This window comes from Epinephelus fuscoguttatus, linkage group LG17, assembly GCF_011397635.1.
Source record: "Epinephelus fuscoguttatus linkage group LG17, E.fuscoguttatus.final_Chr_v1".
NCBI lineage: Eukaryota > Metazoa > Chordata > Actinopteri > Perciformes > Serranidae > Epinephelus > Epinephelus fuscoguttatus.
Window position 1 is genome coordinate 26,014,033 of NC_064768.1, and position 14,648 is coordinate 26,028,680.

General features: G+C 41.2%; 1 protein-coding gene across 1 annotated transcript; it reads left to right on the plus strand.

Moving 5' to 3' along the window:
- The first annotated feature begins 1,066 nt into the window (after positions 1–1,066).
- nkain1 (sodium/potassium transporting ATPase interacting 1) lies at positions 1,067–13,996 on the plus strand. Its single transcript, XM_049601819.1, has 8 exons — positions 1,067–2,792; positions 3,122–3,498; positions 4,374–4,511; positions 4,632–4,712; positions 6,619–6,816; positions 7,042–7,102; positions 9,275–9,356; positions 11,069–13,996. Exons 2-8 carry the CDS (start codon positions 3,445–3,447, stop codon positions 11,076–11,078), a joined length of 624 nt encoding a protein of 207 aa, XP_049457776.1. The 5' UTR covers positions 1,067–2,792; positions 3,122–3,444; the 3' UTR covers positions 11,079–13,996.
- The last annotated feature ends 652 nt before the right edge of the window (positions 13,997–14,648 follow it).

The window sequence follows — 14,648 nt, forward strand, 5'->3', positions numbered from 1 at the left end:
GTTCTTAAATTGTGAAAAAATTTAACAGCAGGAGAAATTATTTTGTTTATCATAATTTATGTTTTACTTTGTAAACTGCTGTTGGGAAAAAAAAATTGAGCTTCAATTTGAACACAAAGGCGGTATGTAAGAAAAGACAATGGACTATTTTCTGTAGAAGTTATAATGTTTTGTCCTGACCCTCTCATTTATTTTGTATGTGTGGGAATTTAACTGTTAAAAGCAGGAATCATTATCACAAAACTGTCACAGTGGGCAGTGAAATCACTGGTGGGCAGCAGCAACCTTTATAGATTTTCAGACACCAAATCACAAAGACGGCAAAGCTTGTGTTAGCAAATCTGGAGCAGCCATGCTGGGATGGTCTGTTTGGCTGGAGATGCAAGATGCAAGGAAAATAAGGTGAAAAATATTTGAACTTTCATTTGATGTATTTGCACTTTATTGAAATGAACCACAGACTGTCTCACACTTCCCAACACAACCAGCCCTTTATAATATCCTGGACTTTATCTCATTCTCCTTCGTATTTGTTGCAGCTTTTTACATTAACTTTTTATTATTCGAAATAGAAAATGTAGTTTACACACTTTTAATATCCTGCATTGTCTTATTGTTCAGTTATTGGTTATTGGTGTGTCTTTTTTCTCCATCTTAGTATTGCCTCTTGTGGAGCAGGAGTTTTCTTCCCGCTCTGGATGAGTCTATCTAGTAATAATTAATTAGGCCGTTTAATTAGAACTATATAGAGTTACTGGCATGTGACTGCAGCTATTCATGTTTTTTTTTTTACTCTAGTCTAATTACACAAAGAACATGGGTTCACTTAGCTAAGTGGGGCTTTGATTATGGGTCACTTCATCTATGAGAGTGAAATATTTTTGAGCCAATTCAAACTGCTGTACATCGGGTGAAGAAATGCATCAGAACAAAAAGGAAACGCAAAGGGAAAAAAATGAGTTAAAACTCAAATTTTTATTTATAAAGCCCAACATCAAAAACACAATTTGCCTCAGAGGGCTTTACAGCATATGACATCCCTCTGTCCTTGGACCCTCACAGTGGATATGGAAAAACTCCCCCAAAAAAACTTTACAGGGAAAAACATGGTAGAAACTTACAGAGGAGCAACTGAGGACGGATCCCTCTGTGTGCAGAACAGATCAACATGACAATATGATACATTAAGAGAGAAATTTTATAAATAGATAAATACAGGTGGACTAAACAGACGAGAATACAGTTATAGTGCAGTTATAGTCATGAATGGATCACTGGATGGGCCCAAAGTGTCAGAGGCCCTCTGGCTTCACCTGCAAAATGTCACTCAAATTAACACGTACTGATCAGAAACAGACTCAAAATGACCATAAAGAGATGCAAATGAGCTGCAAAGAGACAAAATACCTACACAAAGGGGCAAAACGATCAAAAAGGACACAAAATTATCTCAAAGAGAAACAAAACAACTATAAAAAAAACCACAAAACAACCGCTAGGTGACATTTAAAATGACCACAGAGACATGAAACCACAGAAAGGTGCATTAAAAAGGGGCAAAACAATCAAAAAAGACACAAAATTAACCTTAAAGAGAAACAAATCAACAACTAGGCAACATGTCAAGTGTCCACATGCAAAATTACCACAGATATAGAACCACAGAAAGATGCATTATGACTACAAAGAGACACAAAACAACAGCAGAAATGGACTAAGCATCTCAATGTAACACTTACCAACCAGACAGAGACTCAAAATGATCATAAAGAGATGCAAATGAGCTGCAAAGAGACACAAAATACCTACAAAAAGGGGCAAAACAATCAATAAAGACACACAATTACCTCAAAGAGCAACAAAAAACAACTAAGCAACATTTAAAATGACCACAGAGAGACATAAAACCACAGAAAGATGCAAAGGAGCTGCACGGAGACACAAAATACCTACAAAAAAAGGGGCAAAACAATCAAAACAGACACAAAATGACCTCAAACAGAAACAAAACAACAACTAGACAACATTTAAAATGTTCAAATGCAAAATTACCTCCAATACAAAACTACAGAACAGCGCATTGTGACTACAAAGAGACACAAAACAACAGCAGTGGATCTTTTTGCACACATGCCCCCATTGTCTCATAATGCACCCATACACTACAGAGAGGGGTCCATTATGAAAATATGAAGGAGAACATGCTTTGACTTTATTTATTTGAGATGCATATATGTTTGTTGAGTGTGAGATTTTATAACTAGACCTGACATGTTATGGTTTCATGGATTGTCATATGTGTTTATGATAAGCCTCATAAGGAGTCACTATCTGTCTTTACATCACAGATAACTTATCTATTGTGACCCTCACTTTGTCCACAGCTCGTGGTGAGTGGCTCTAATTAAACAAGGCTGTTAATTGTGTCTCCGCTCTGAGACACCGCAGGCTGCAGAGGAGCAGCAGCACCGCGGGGCCGGCTGCTCTCCTCCGCCTCTATCCACCCTCAGATGTTAGTTGGAGGCTGTTATGTTCGCCTGTGTGAGCCTCCTTCTCCACCGTTTCTTTTGTGCTCCTTTTCGAACGCCTCGCGGGGCTGCCGCTCGGCCGCGCGCACGCACGCGAGTCTGCAGAATCCATGCAGCTCCTCCTCGAGGGGGTCGCGGTGACTGAGAGCCCCCACCCCCTCGTCTCTCTCTGCCTCCCCCCCGGCTCCTCCTGCGCCCGCCCCGGCACCGATTGTTGACAAAAGACGCTGCGAGACGGAGCTCGGATCCCGGAGCCCGGTACTGGTGAGGAGATCCGCCCGTTAACTTGCTTTGCTGAGCAGTTAGAGGAGGAGAGGGTCGGGAGGAGTGTGGAGGGGGCACGAGGTTTCTTCCGTTCATAGAAAACCGTGAGTCACAACGGGCTGCTTTGTGTCCGAAGCGGATCGCATGTAGCCAAACGTTAGCCGTAGTAACACTGCGGGGTCGGTCCTCCTCCTCCTCCTCCTCCACCTCCTCCTCTCCACCTCCGTGTGATCCGGTATCATATGATGCTCATTTCTGTCTGTAGCCCGGGGCACATTATGACAGCTCTCCGTCTCTCTTTGTGTCTTTGTGTGTCCCCTCTCCGGAAGGTGTGGCCGAGGTGATTCGGTTGTCGGTGGTGATCGGACCGCAGCAGGCCGGTGTGAAGTGGACGCCCCCCCTCCTTCCTCCACCTCCTCCTCCTGCTCCTCCTCGCGATTGGTATTTACCGACAAAACCAGCGGCCAAGATGGGTCACTTGGTGTGAGAGGAAGGAGCAGAGCAGCGCTACAGGAGGAGGCGGCGGCCTTGGGCAGGTCTGTTCAGCCGGGAATGGTGTGAGCTGAGGCAGCCAGGCAGTCTGGATCTGACCGGGGACCCGTCATTCCCCCGGAGCCTCCGCGGCTCCAAGCCGCGTCCTGAGCCCTCCAAGATGGGGAAGTGCGACGGAAGATGCACGCTGCTAGTGATATGTTCGCTGCAGTTGGTGAGTGTTTGTGTGTGTTTGTGTGTGTGTGTGTGTGTGTGTGTGTGTGTGTCAAAGCTGCCTCTCTTCTCACTCACCATGATGATATAATTAGAACAGCGTGCTACAGACACACACGCACATTGTAATCAATTTTTGCCCAGCCTCTCTGTACAGTCACACTAAAAAAGCTCTGAGCTGCAGCTGCTGGGGTGCCATGCCACATTACAGGCGAGGGTGTGTGTGTGTGTGTGTGTGTGTGTGTGTGTCTTTGAAGCAGAGGGGGGGTGCTTTGGTGTCAGGGTGGCCTGCATGTCTGAGGAGAGAGAGGGGTGATAGCCCCATTCTGACAAAACCATGTGAATGTTGAGCACAACAGGGACAAGGAGGCCCTGTTCACCATCTGGTCTCCATTCTGGAGTTAAAGTTAGCCATTTCTTGAGCCTGCGAATAGCTCGAGACTGTCCCTCTAAAATGTAATAAGTGTGTAATGTGAGACAGTATCAGCTATTCCTGTAGTGAGAGTGATGCAGGCGGCGTGAGGGCCAGTTATCCAGGCTATTGTGTGCGGGGCTGATGAGTTGTTGTGTGGCCGGGGGATTCGGCCCATAGATTCTCATTAGTTTGGGGGAGCTTTTGGGGGGTGCTTCTCTTTTACAGTCACTGGACTGGCTGGTGCTCCAGGCAGTTACCATGGAAACAACTGCGGCAGACCTGTGTATGTGTGTCCCTGTCACTGTCTGTGTGTATCCTCAGCCTGTGTGTGTGTGTGTGTGTGTGTGTGAGACCTTGATCACATGTGTGTTCTATTTGCATATGTGCTCGGTTATGTGTGTGTGTTTGTGTCTTTTCCTCCAATATGTGTACAGTGTATGACCCCTTTCCCTGTCCCCTAGGTGGCAGCCCTTCAGAGGCAGGTGTTTGATTTCCTGGGGTACCAATGGGCTCCCATCCTGGCCAACTTCCTGCACATCATGGCCGTCATCCTGGGCATGTTTGGCACTGTGCAGTTTCGCTTCAGATACCTTATCTTTGTGAGTATACGATGCACAGCTGCTGCTGACTTTACACAGATGAGTGTTCAGTCACTGTCATACAGAAGCTGATCTGTGTGTGTGTGTGTGTGTGTGTGTGTGTGTGTGTGTGTTTGGCAGTATGCAGTATGGCTGGTCCTCTGGGTGGGATGGAACTCCTTCATTATCTGTTTCTACCTGGAGGTTGGCAACCTGTCTCACGTAAGTTCTGTGTGTCCTCAGGTTGTGTATGATGCTCTTAACTCAAACAGATTTGCTCCAATTCATCTGTTTTTACTTAGATAATCACTTAGTTGAGTTACATTTTTATAATAGTTGAAATGTTTAACACTCAGGTTCCCAAACTTCTGTCTGTTTGCAACAAAAGCCTCTTTACCATGGCCCAAAAAACACTAATACCTGCCAGCATCTGGCTTTCGTATTTAATGGGAAAGGTTACAATCTGCAAATTCCTCTGCAGTAGTCATGAGTATTTATCAGCTACGACCTGCTTCAATCAGCAGTGATGGATATACGACACCTGGGTGGACGCTAGGGGTGTCATGATATACTGCTATTAACGATAACTGTGATTTTTAAAATTAAACATTGATATCATGATAATAATACATGTATGATCATTTCTTGTAAATAATTCCAGCACCTCTTGAATACTTTCTCGCTTTGTCTCCCTTCACCAACGCCATCTGGTTGCCCTTATCGCTATCCGTTAAGTGTAACTGCTCTTTTTGTGCGCTTTTTTTAAGGCCACAGACTCCCTCCACCTCCTTACACTCGTATTTTGAGTGTAATTTATTTGCTAAAGAAGAGCCAAAGTTGAAGATGAATTTTATTGATTATTTAGTTATTTTTTAAACTTTATTTTTATAGTTTTGTTTTGATAAAACACACAACTAAACAAGGGGGGGACAAAACAGAGAAATTCCTGAACAGACAGGTCACCAGAGGTAATACAGCACAGTTCATATGTTATCAGCAGTCGGCTTTCTACTGCTCCTGCTTTCGCTACAAAGACAACATCAACTGAGCGTTCCGAGTCCTTTCAAGTCCACACCAGTCTTATTCCATCGTACCCTCAAAGGGAGTAAAAATAACCATCGCCAGTCAACATCCCATATATGTGTAAATCACAGACAGGATATTGGAGGAAAGTAATAAATGTGAAAGTATCCTTAATCCACATATGTATTTAAGAAAGGAGCACAAAGCAGATAAATACAGCAAAGGAATCGAGAAATACTTAAAATAATGACAATAATGATAACAATAGAAATAATAAAAACAACAAACACTAAGCCTTTGGCCACGACTATTGTGGAGTGAAAATCTTATATCATGCCAGCTCTAATGGAGGCACTAACTTTTGCTCCTTTTTTGGCGTAATGCGACGAGGCAATGCAACAAATTCCACCTGTTTCCGTCCAAGTACTGCTCGAATACTGTTTAAAGTGAGTTTGCACTGAGTTTAAAGCAGAGACTGTTTAAGTAACGGATTTTAAAAGGAGGTAACCACCCACCGTAACATTTTCACTGGCCTCCATGCTGCTTTCTAACCTGTTTTCCAGCACGTCCGAGGCATTTTTGTCTATTGCAGAGCCTTTCCCAGTGCCAGTAACGCTGATGTACTGGCACTGGGAAAGCTCTGTCTATTGTCAGTGGGAAAGGAGTCTATGGCCTATTTTTCACAAGTTTTCCCACGTTTAAAAAGCCCCGGTATACATATAAAGGGTGTGAGAGTGAGTATTCCTTTTCCATTTTTTGAATTTGTTTTCATAAGTCCATTTTGTCCAATAGAATTATGTTTTTTCTGATGTCTTATACCTTTAAACATCTTTGATTGTTTTTTAGTAACGCTAAAGTCGGGTCCCAACCCCCTCGTTATTTTCTGGTTCAGGCTTCTCAGATCTGAGGATCTGCTGCTTTTCTCTGTTTCATATCTGCAAATCCGGCTCTTGGAAATTGTGATGGATATTTGTCACCTTTTTCTGACATTTTATGGACTGATGGCTTCATCAAAAACAGAATCGACCAATGAATCAACACTGAGAATCATCATTGGTCGAAGCCCTGTTTTTATATGTGTGTGTGTGCATGTGTGTGTGTTCAGGACAGAGACTTTCTCATGACATTCAACACATCCCTTCATCGCTCGTGGTGGATGGAGCATGGTCCCGGTTGCCTGGTAACGCCAGTGCTAGACTCCCGCATGGCCCCTGACGACCACCATGTCATCACTGTCTCCGGGTGTCTCCTTGACTACCAGTACATAGAGGTGTTGAGTTCGGCCATTCAGATCCTACTGGCTGTACGTATCTGACACACACACACTGCGCTTCTGTTACGTTCACAGACACACAGCTGAAACTGAAATCATCACACCCCGTTGTTAAAAAGCATTCGTTTGTTTTTTAGTTTGCTGACCCCCGACCTTCTGCTGAAGCATTTTCTGTGAAACAAAACACAGACGCTCTTAAGTCAGCAGTGACTCAGCCTGCACAATAACAGTCACCTAATTTCTTCTCTCTAACAGCTCTTTGGCTTTGTGTACGCCTGCTACGTGAGCAAAGTCTTCCAGGATGACGAGGACAGCTGTGAGTGCTTTTGTCTTCTCCTAAAAGCTTGTTGATCCTCTTCCAGCGCGTTGCTCAGCCGATCAGGTTCACTTGTGTCATACTGTCGAGAGGACTCCTGTATGGAAGCCCATTTCCGCCAGTGTGATGAAATAAATAAAAATAGATCCTGCAAGTCATTATAATGAGAAACTGTCTTGAAATAATGAGTCAGTGTCTAAAAATAATGACTTTGTATCCCAAAATTATGAGTTAATATCTCAAAAGAATCACTTGCACATCTCAAAAAAACAAGTATCTCAAAATAATGGGATAACATTTTACAATAATGAGAAACGATACTAAGTCGTTATTTTGAAAAAGGTTTCTTGTTATTTTTAGATATAAACTCTCATTATTTTTAGATACTAACTCAATTTGAGATAAGTATCTCAAGAAAGTTTCTCATTACTATAAGATATCAACTCATTTTGATAGTTTCTCTTTTTTTGAGATTTTAACGCACTATTTTGAGAAAGTCTCTCATTATTGTAAGAAAACTCATTAACTCAGCATTTAATAATAAGTAAGTCATTATTTCAAGAACGTTATTTTTTTATTGTTTTGAGATACCAAGTCATTATGTTGAGAAAGCTCATTAATGTGAGTTACTAAGTCATTGTTTTGAGTAAGTTTCTTGTTATTTTGTGACACCAAGTCATTATTTTCAGAGTTTTTATTTATGCTGAGATACTAAGTCATTATTTCAAGAATTTTTCTCATTATTCTAAGATACCAAGTCATTATTTTCAGGAATTTTCTCATTGTTTTGAGATACTAACTCATTATGTTGAGAAGGATCATTAATTTGAGTTACTAACTCATTGTTTTGAGATAAGTAAGTCATTATTTTGTGAAAATTTCTCATTGTTTTGAGTAAGTTTCTCATTATTTTTGAGATACTAACTCATTATTTTTAGAAAGCTCGTTATTTTAAAGTCATTATGTCGAGAAAGGTCATTAATTTGAGTTACTAACTCACTGTTTTGAGATAAGTAAGTCATTATTTTGAGTAAGTTTTTCATTATTTTGAGATACCAAGTCATTAGTTTGAGTAAGTTTCTCATTGTTTAGAGATACTAACTCATAATTTTCAGAAAGTTTCTCATTATTTCAAGAAAGCTCATTATTTTGAGACACAAACTCATCATTTTGTAATAAGTAAGTCATTATTTCAAGAAAATTTCTCATTATGTTGAGATACCAAGTCATTATTTTCAGTAAGTTACTCATTATGTTGAGAAAGCTCATTAATTGGAGTCACTAACTTGAGATAACTTTGAGATAAGTAAGTCATCATTTTGAGAAAGTTTCTCATTGTAATGACCTACAGGATCTTTTTTTTCATCACACTGGCAGAAATGGGCTTCCATACTTTTGTGTTAGCGATCCACAGCTTTGGATGTGAGCTCTGCTCGCTCATTGTTTTCTCCTGCCTGAGTCACGCCGAGCAATATCACCGCAGAGGATTCCCTCTGTGTGATCTGAGAACTCCATCTGTGGGGGGGGTAATTTAGAGACGTCTGCCGGAAAATTCCCACTGTCAAGACTGTCCATCTGTCTGCTGCCTGGTGCTTGTCTGTGGGAAGGGTGTGCCATCTGTGTGAATGTTTCCTCTCCTCACGTGGTTGTCGTGAGTGTTTTGCTCTCGCTCAGGGGAAATTAAGTCCTGTGGTTAGGATATGACATCATAAGATTGACTTCCGTCTCTGACGTCTGAACAGCATGCTATATTGTAATTCATGTTATAATATAGTGGTGATCATGAAATAACAATGACATGCAGTATGTTTTTTGATGCATTAATAACATATACTGACAGATCCTGGATTTTTTAAAACATTTGGTTCTGGAGGAAACAGATCTCTGGTCTGTGGTCTATATTCCACTCATGCAGACAATCGGGCGATTTTGTTTTTCAGCTGGCACCACAGAAGTTTGTTCCTCTGAATCGATTGCGAAAGATTAGAACGATGTATCAGTGACATAGAAGCAGTGATGTATAGGTATACTGAAAAGAGCACCATCTGATGCCTTAATAGATTTTCATGTCAAAACAGAATCTGATCCAGAAATACAACACTTGGTTAAAACCATACAGATTTAAGGGAAAGTGGAATGATGTCATCTCTTCTCTCTCCTGTCCTTTTGAAGTTGATTTCATTGGTGGCTTTGACTCGTACGGCTACCAGCCTCCTCAGAAGTCCTCCCATCTGCAGCTGCAGCCTCTTTACACGTGAGTTACAAATATAACGTTCTCTAATTTTCTTCTACTTTGTTCTCGTGTTTTTGATCTTATGTTGAACGTTTGCCTTTTAAAGGGATATTCCAGAGATTTAATGTAGTGCTTTTGAAAAGTTTGAGACTCTCTCAGATCAAACTCAATTTAGCAGGGGCCAAAATATTGTGACTTTTAGTCTCTAGTGTGGGTCACTATGTCTCACTATGCAACTCAACAGCATCTTTATTTAGCTTCCTAAATGTCCACAGCTTTAAAACCCCACACCTCCAGATATATGGATGCCCATTTCCAACAGTGTGATAAAAAGAAAATCCTGTACATTACTATATGAGAGCAGTATCTCAAAATAATGAGAATATTCCCGAAATAATGACTTGATATCTTAAAATAATGATTTGCTCATCTCAAAATACTGACTTATGCCCTGGTCACTTGGGAGTAGTATTACCTGGGGACCTCATATGGTTCAGAAAAAAACCCCAACATCTGTATTTCGGGCAGAGCATGTGCACGTTATACAAAACACACAACACAGAAATACTACGCAGCATCACTTGTGGTGATGTACAGTGCTAACTTCCATTTTTCTTTTAAATCTGGGTTAAACAAATCAAACTAGTATTTTTTTCCTTGTCACATGTCATCCATTTTGTCATCTTTCAAGATTTTAGTATTCTGATGGATTTGAGCTTGCGCTTTGTGCGAGTGAGTCTCCATCCTTTGTAGAGAGATGAAGCTCCTTTACCCAAAAAACAATCAAAATAATTCAGAATTCTCAACTGGGAAAGAGGCAGAAACTAATCATGGAGAAAACAAACAACCAAAAAGATGACCCCACATTACAGAGATGCTGAGTCACACGGGACTAATTTGCAGAGATTGTTTTACTTGACAAATTATGGACATGGCATTTTGCATGGGATTAAGATCGCTGACAAATCACATCTATTCTATTCTGCTTTTTATCAAGTCTGTTCTTTCTTTTAACATTGTCTGTTGGTTTGGTAATCTTATCTTTAAAAACAAGAATATGTCGGCAAAAGAGGTCAAGTTGTGCTTCAGGATCACTGGTGTTACTTTTAATAACCTACAGCATCTGTATGAATAGAGGGGTGTATTGCCTCAGACTCTCAACATCAGGGTGGAGGTTTTGCCTCCCTAAATGCAGCACAAAGCTGCAAAGAAAGGAAAGAAAGTTTACCTTACCTTACCTCAGTTTACTTTACATTACCTTACCTTACCTTCCATGAGGTCCCCATGCAATGCAAGAGCCGTGTGAACAGGGCTTCAGTGTGCAGAAATAATGAGAAGCTTTCTCAAAAACACTGACTCAGTATTATTCCTCATTATTTTTAGATACTAACTTGTTATTTTGAGAAAGTATTTCATTACAGTGACTCAAACGATAATTATTTTTTGTCAACACACTGGTGGATGTAATGCAGGATTCTAGCTGGAAATTCTGGAGCCCAAGCAGAATTACCACTAATGACATTTTCATGTTTTTGTTTTTTCAAACATTGGAAAGCTCCCTCTACATTCACATAAGACATTATGCAACTATTTTCTTCATGACGAGTAAATCAAACTGAAAGTGTAAAATCATTGGAGTGTCCCTTTCATGCAATCTTATCAAAGTACAGTTCAGCATGACATCAATTTCTGACAGTGTGAATTCCCCTGATCTCCTCCTGTCTGCATCCCAGGGCTGGTTAACTGTTGGTAGCGCCCCCTTCAGGCCAAACCCTGACGGTGTCACTGTGGATGGAAAGCAGTGGTTGCCTAGACTACACTCACTCTGTGTGTCACAGTTTACCAGAGGAATGGACTTACCCCACCCAGAGGGAGAGACGTCTGTGCGTGTGTGCATGTGTGCTTGTGTCTGAGAGAGAGAAATACAGCCCTGAATAGAATGTACAGAGCTCAGGGAAGAGCCAGCATGCCAGGTGGTGTGATGAGATGAAGGAGGATGAGGAAGAGGAGGCAGGGGAGAAGAGCTGCGGAGAACAAGAGCTGGGGACACCTCTGTCAAATCACCGGAGATACACTTCACTAAACTGCCAGCTCTCAACACTCCTACAAGTGTGTGTATGTGTGTGTGTGATTGTGTAACTCCACAGGACTAGCTGGTGCTTTGTGGTTGCACCCTGGACTCTTACCACTCGGTGTCCCTGTGATTTTTCTTTTTTTTTTTGGGTGCTTGTGTGTGGGGGGGGAGGGGATCGGGGATGTGGGTGGGGTCACATAATAAAAAGAGGCACGGCTCGTACCTGTTGTCGTTTTAGAATGTGGTGATGTCGAACTAGAGCAGTCTTATGATTCCCACTCCCAAAGCCATCTTTCCTTCCTCCCATGCCGTTAAAACCACTGGGGACTTTCAAGGTTTTTACAGTACAGAGCTGACCTGCTGAGGCAGTAACACAGAGCTGGTGGAGCAGAAAGGATGGACTGCTTTAACCAGTGCTTCACCCACAGAATGATCATTCGTATACCAATTACTCACCCAGTGTTAGGTTGAATTTCTTTCATGTGTCCAGGGTAAACGAAGAATCCAAAAAACTGAGGAAATTCTTGATGAAGTGGAATAAAAGGGGGCTGCGTTTATCTACAGCAAAACTATATCAACACATCCTTTTACAAACTTTCACACAACTCATGCAGTATATTCCACGTCTCATTTATCTAGTCATATGCTCAGTACTTCCTAAACACAAGCATTTTCAATAAAAATCTTACGCATAAACAGTCTCACACACTGACAAGTAGCACGCCTGGGCAAATCAGTCTCAATGAAATGCACGAGCAGAGTTAAAACGCACACGCTTGCCATTGTGTGCTACTCATTCAGCTCCCATTTGATCAAGTTCATCAAAAATTTGCGCAATTTTTTGATTCTTCGTTCATCGTGGAGGCATGCCAGAAAAAGAGAAGCCCATTGTACACTGCCTCTTTAAGGTGGATATTTCAAGTTGTTACACCACCTCGCTCTTCTGTATAAAAGGTACAATGGTGATATGGGGGTACAGAGTCGGCAGCGGAGGTAGTAACAGTGCTGAAATGACATCTGTATAAAAGGGACAGCCAGCAGGATGGGACCATAGCTTGAACAAGTGTAAGGTTTTGATGACGTGTAATGCGTGTGCAGGAGATTTAAAAAGCAGCTAGCTGCAGTTAGCAGCTACCTCAAAAAAGAACAGCGGCAGAAAGTCTCTGCAAATCGGGAAAACAGTGAGGTCCAGGAGTTCCTTACCCTCCAAGCAGAGGATGAGCTCAGCTGCCATATAACAGGGACAGTAACTGATAGTTATTGCCACTATGCCACTGTTATTGTTTATTAAGCACTAGCGACACATGTTATACGTCACTAAAGACTGACACTGATGTGCTAGAAGTCATGCCCATTATACCTGTCTTGCTATGCTGGCGTGCTGTTTAAAATCACACTGGAGCATCATGATGTTGTCGTTATTTGATTCTGTGTAAAAATACAAAGGCGGCATTAAGAAGGGACTTCAAAGCGACCCTGTAGTGCGATCTTTCCATGGTGTAACTGATATATAAATGATCATTTTGTGGGTGAAGTATTCCTTTAAGGGATCAGGCTGGCAATATTTTTTACATTGTACTGTTGACCAAAACCAACAATGGGTTCATCTGTCTTGTATTACTTAACAGCTTCCCCAGCTTGCTTGTGTCTCTGGCCACAGCCCATTCATTCCTGGAGGCATAAATCTTAAAAAAACAAACACAAACAAACATTAAGAGTCACAGACATAAAGTATGCCATATTTAAAAAAGGCTAAAAACAGCTGGGCACTGTAGATTATAGCAAATGTCACTGAACAGCAGTAAACAGCTGCAGTAGCGAGTATTTACAGCAGTGGGACGGTGTACATGGACTCATCTCAAAATAACTACAGTGGCCAGCTTTATCAGAATAAAGGAACACTGATGTTTTTTTAACAGTCTGGGCAACATTGGATTTCGCAGAGGAAAAAAACATGTTAGGAGTGATTCATTGTTGGTTTTGGTCTTATAATATATATATAGAATATCGGCAAACTTATCCTTTGAAGGTTTCAGTAAAATGTCCATCGACAGGATATTGCGTTTTCAGGAGAATAAGTTCAGCCTTCTGTACATGTAATGCTGTTTATTAGGGATGCAGATGGCTTTGGGATCAGGCATTAGTGTGTCTATGGGGGAGGGGTGGGGGGTCAGTGGGGATACTGTGCATGTAAATAACCAGCCAATGATTGTTTTGTTGGTTCCATTTAGAAAAGGGGGGTTGCAGTAGGGGGTGGGAAGGGTTTGGGGGAAAAAGGGTACACATCAAAGTTTTTCTTCATACCTGTTTCTCTTGTTCTCTCTTTTTGGATATCGTCATGCTGCCCTCCTTTAACCCATCCGCAGCTAATTCTCCTTATCATCCTTCTCAATGACTACATTCCCCTCCGCAGCACAACCGCTGATTTACACCGGAGCATGGCGATAAAGGAGACCTGAGGTGAAAATGTGTCATGATCGGTAGTTTTTGTAGATACAAGTGAAGACATAAAGAGGGAAGAAAGGAGACAGATATGAGGTAAAGACCTTATTGGGTGTAAGGTGAAGTTTGAAATAATAAAAATACACTTTCTACATTAAATATGACTCCTGTTGTCATCTGTGGATGCACATTTGTCTTGCTGAGTGTGACTAAAGGTTTAATAAAATGAATGCATTCATTCCCAGTTTTGATTACATTACATTAATATCTGGATTAGGGGGCACTGAATTACATTTTTGCTGGATTAGTTTGAAAGATTACACAGAAAACACACTCTAGTGAGCTGATGTGAGGATGTGATTTGTCAAAATAATGTTATGCATTTTACAGAAAGACAGCCCGATATCACAAAACTAACCCTATGATATCCAAAAGGAATTCATGTCGTGTGCAGTGCAAAAGAGTGAGCTCACTGTGACCCTGTGGGTTAGATTGAATGGTATTGGTATGGCAATGATTTGGTTGTCAAAATAATTTCATAGAAAGCTTATCAACTATGACAAAAATAGCACTGTGGCATTTATAAACTGTGCTACTGTTAATGAGTGTAAAGATGTAGCTATTATTTCATATGTAAATGTTATAGTGTATTAATATTTAACTTGGATTCACTCAGTAATAATTAAAGTAGAATTTGCTATATTTAGTTTTTAGGATCTTTTTCTGCCAGTGGGGGGAAATAAAAATCACAACAAACATAACACATTTCAATATTAAAGGAATACTTCATCACCCAA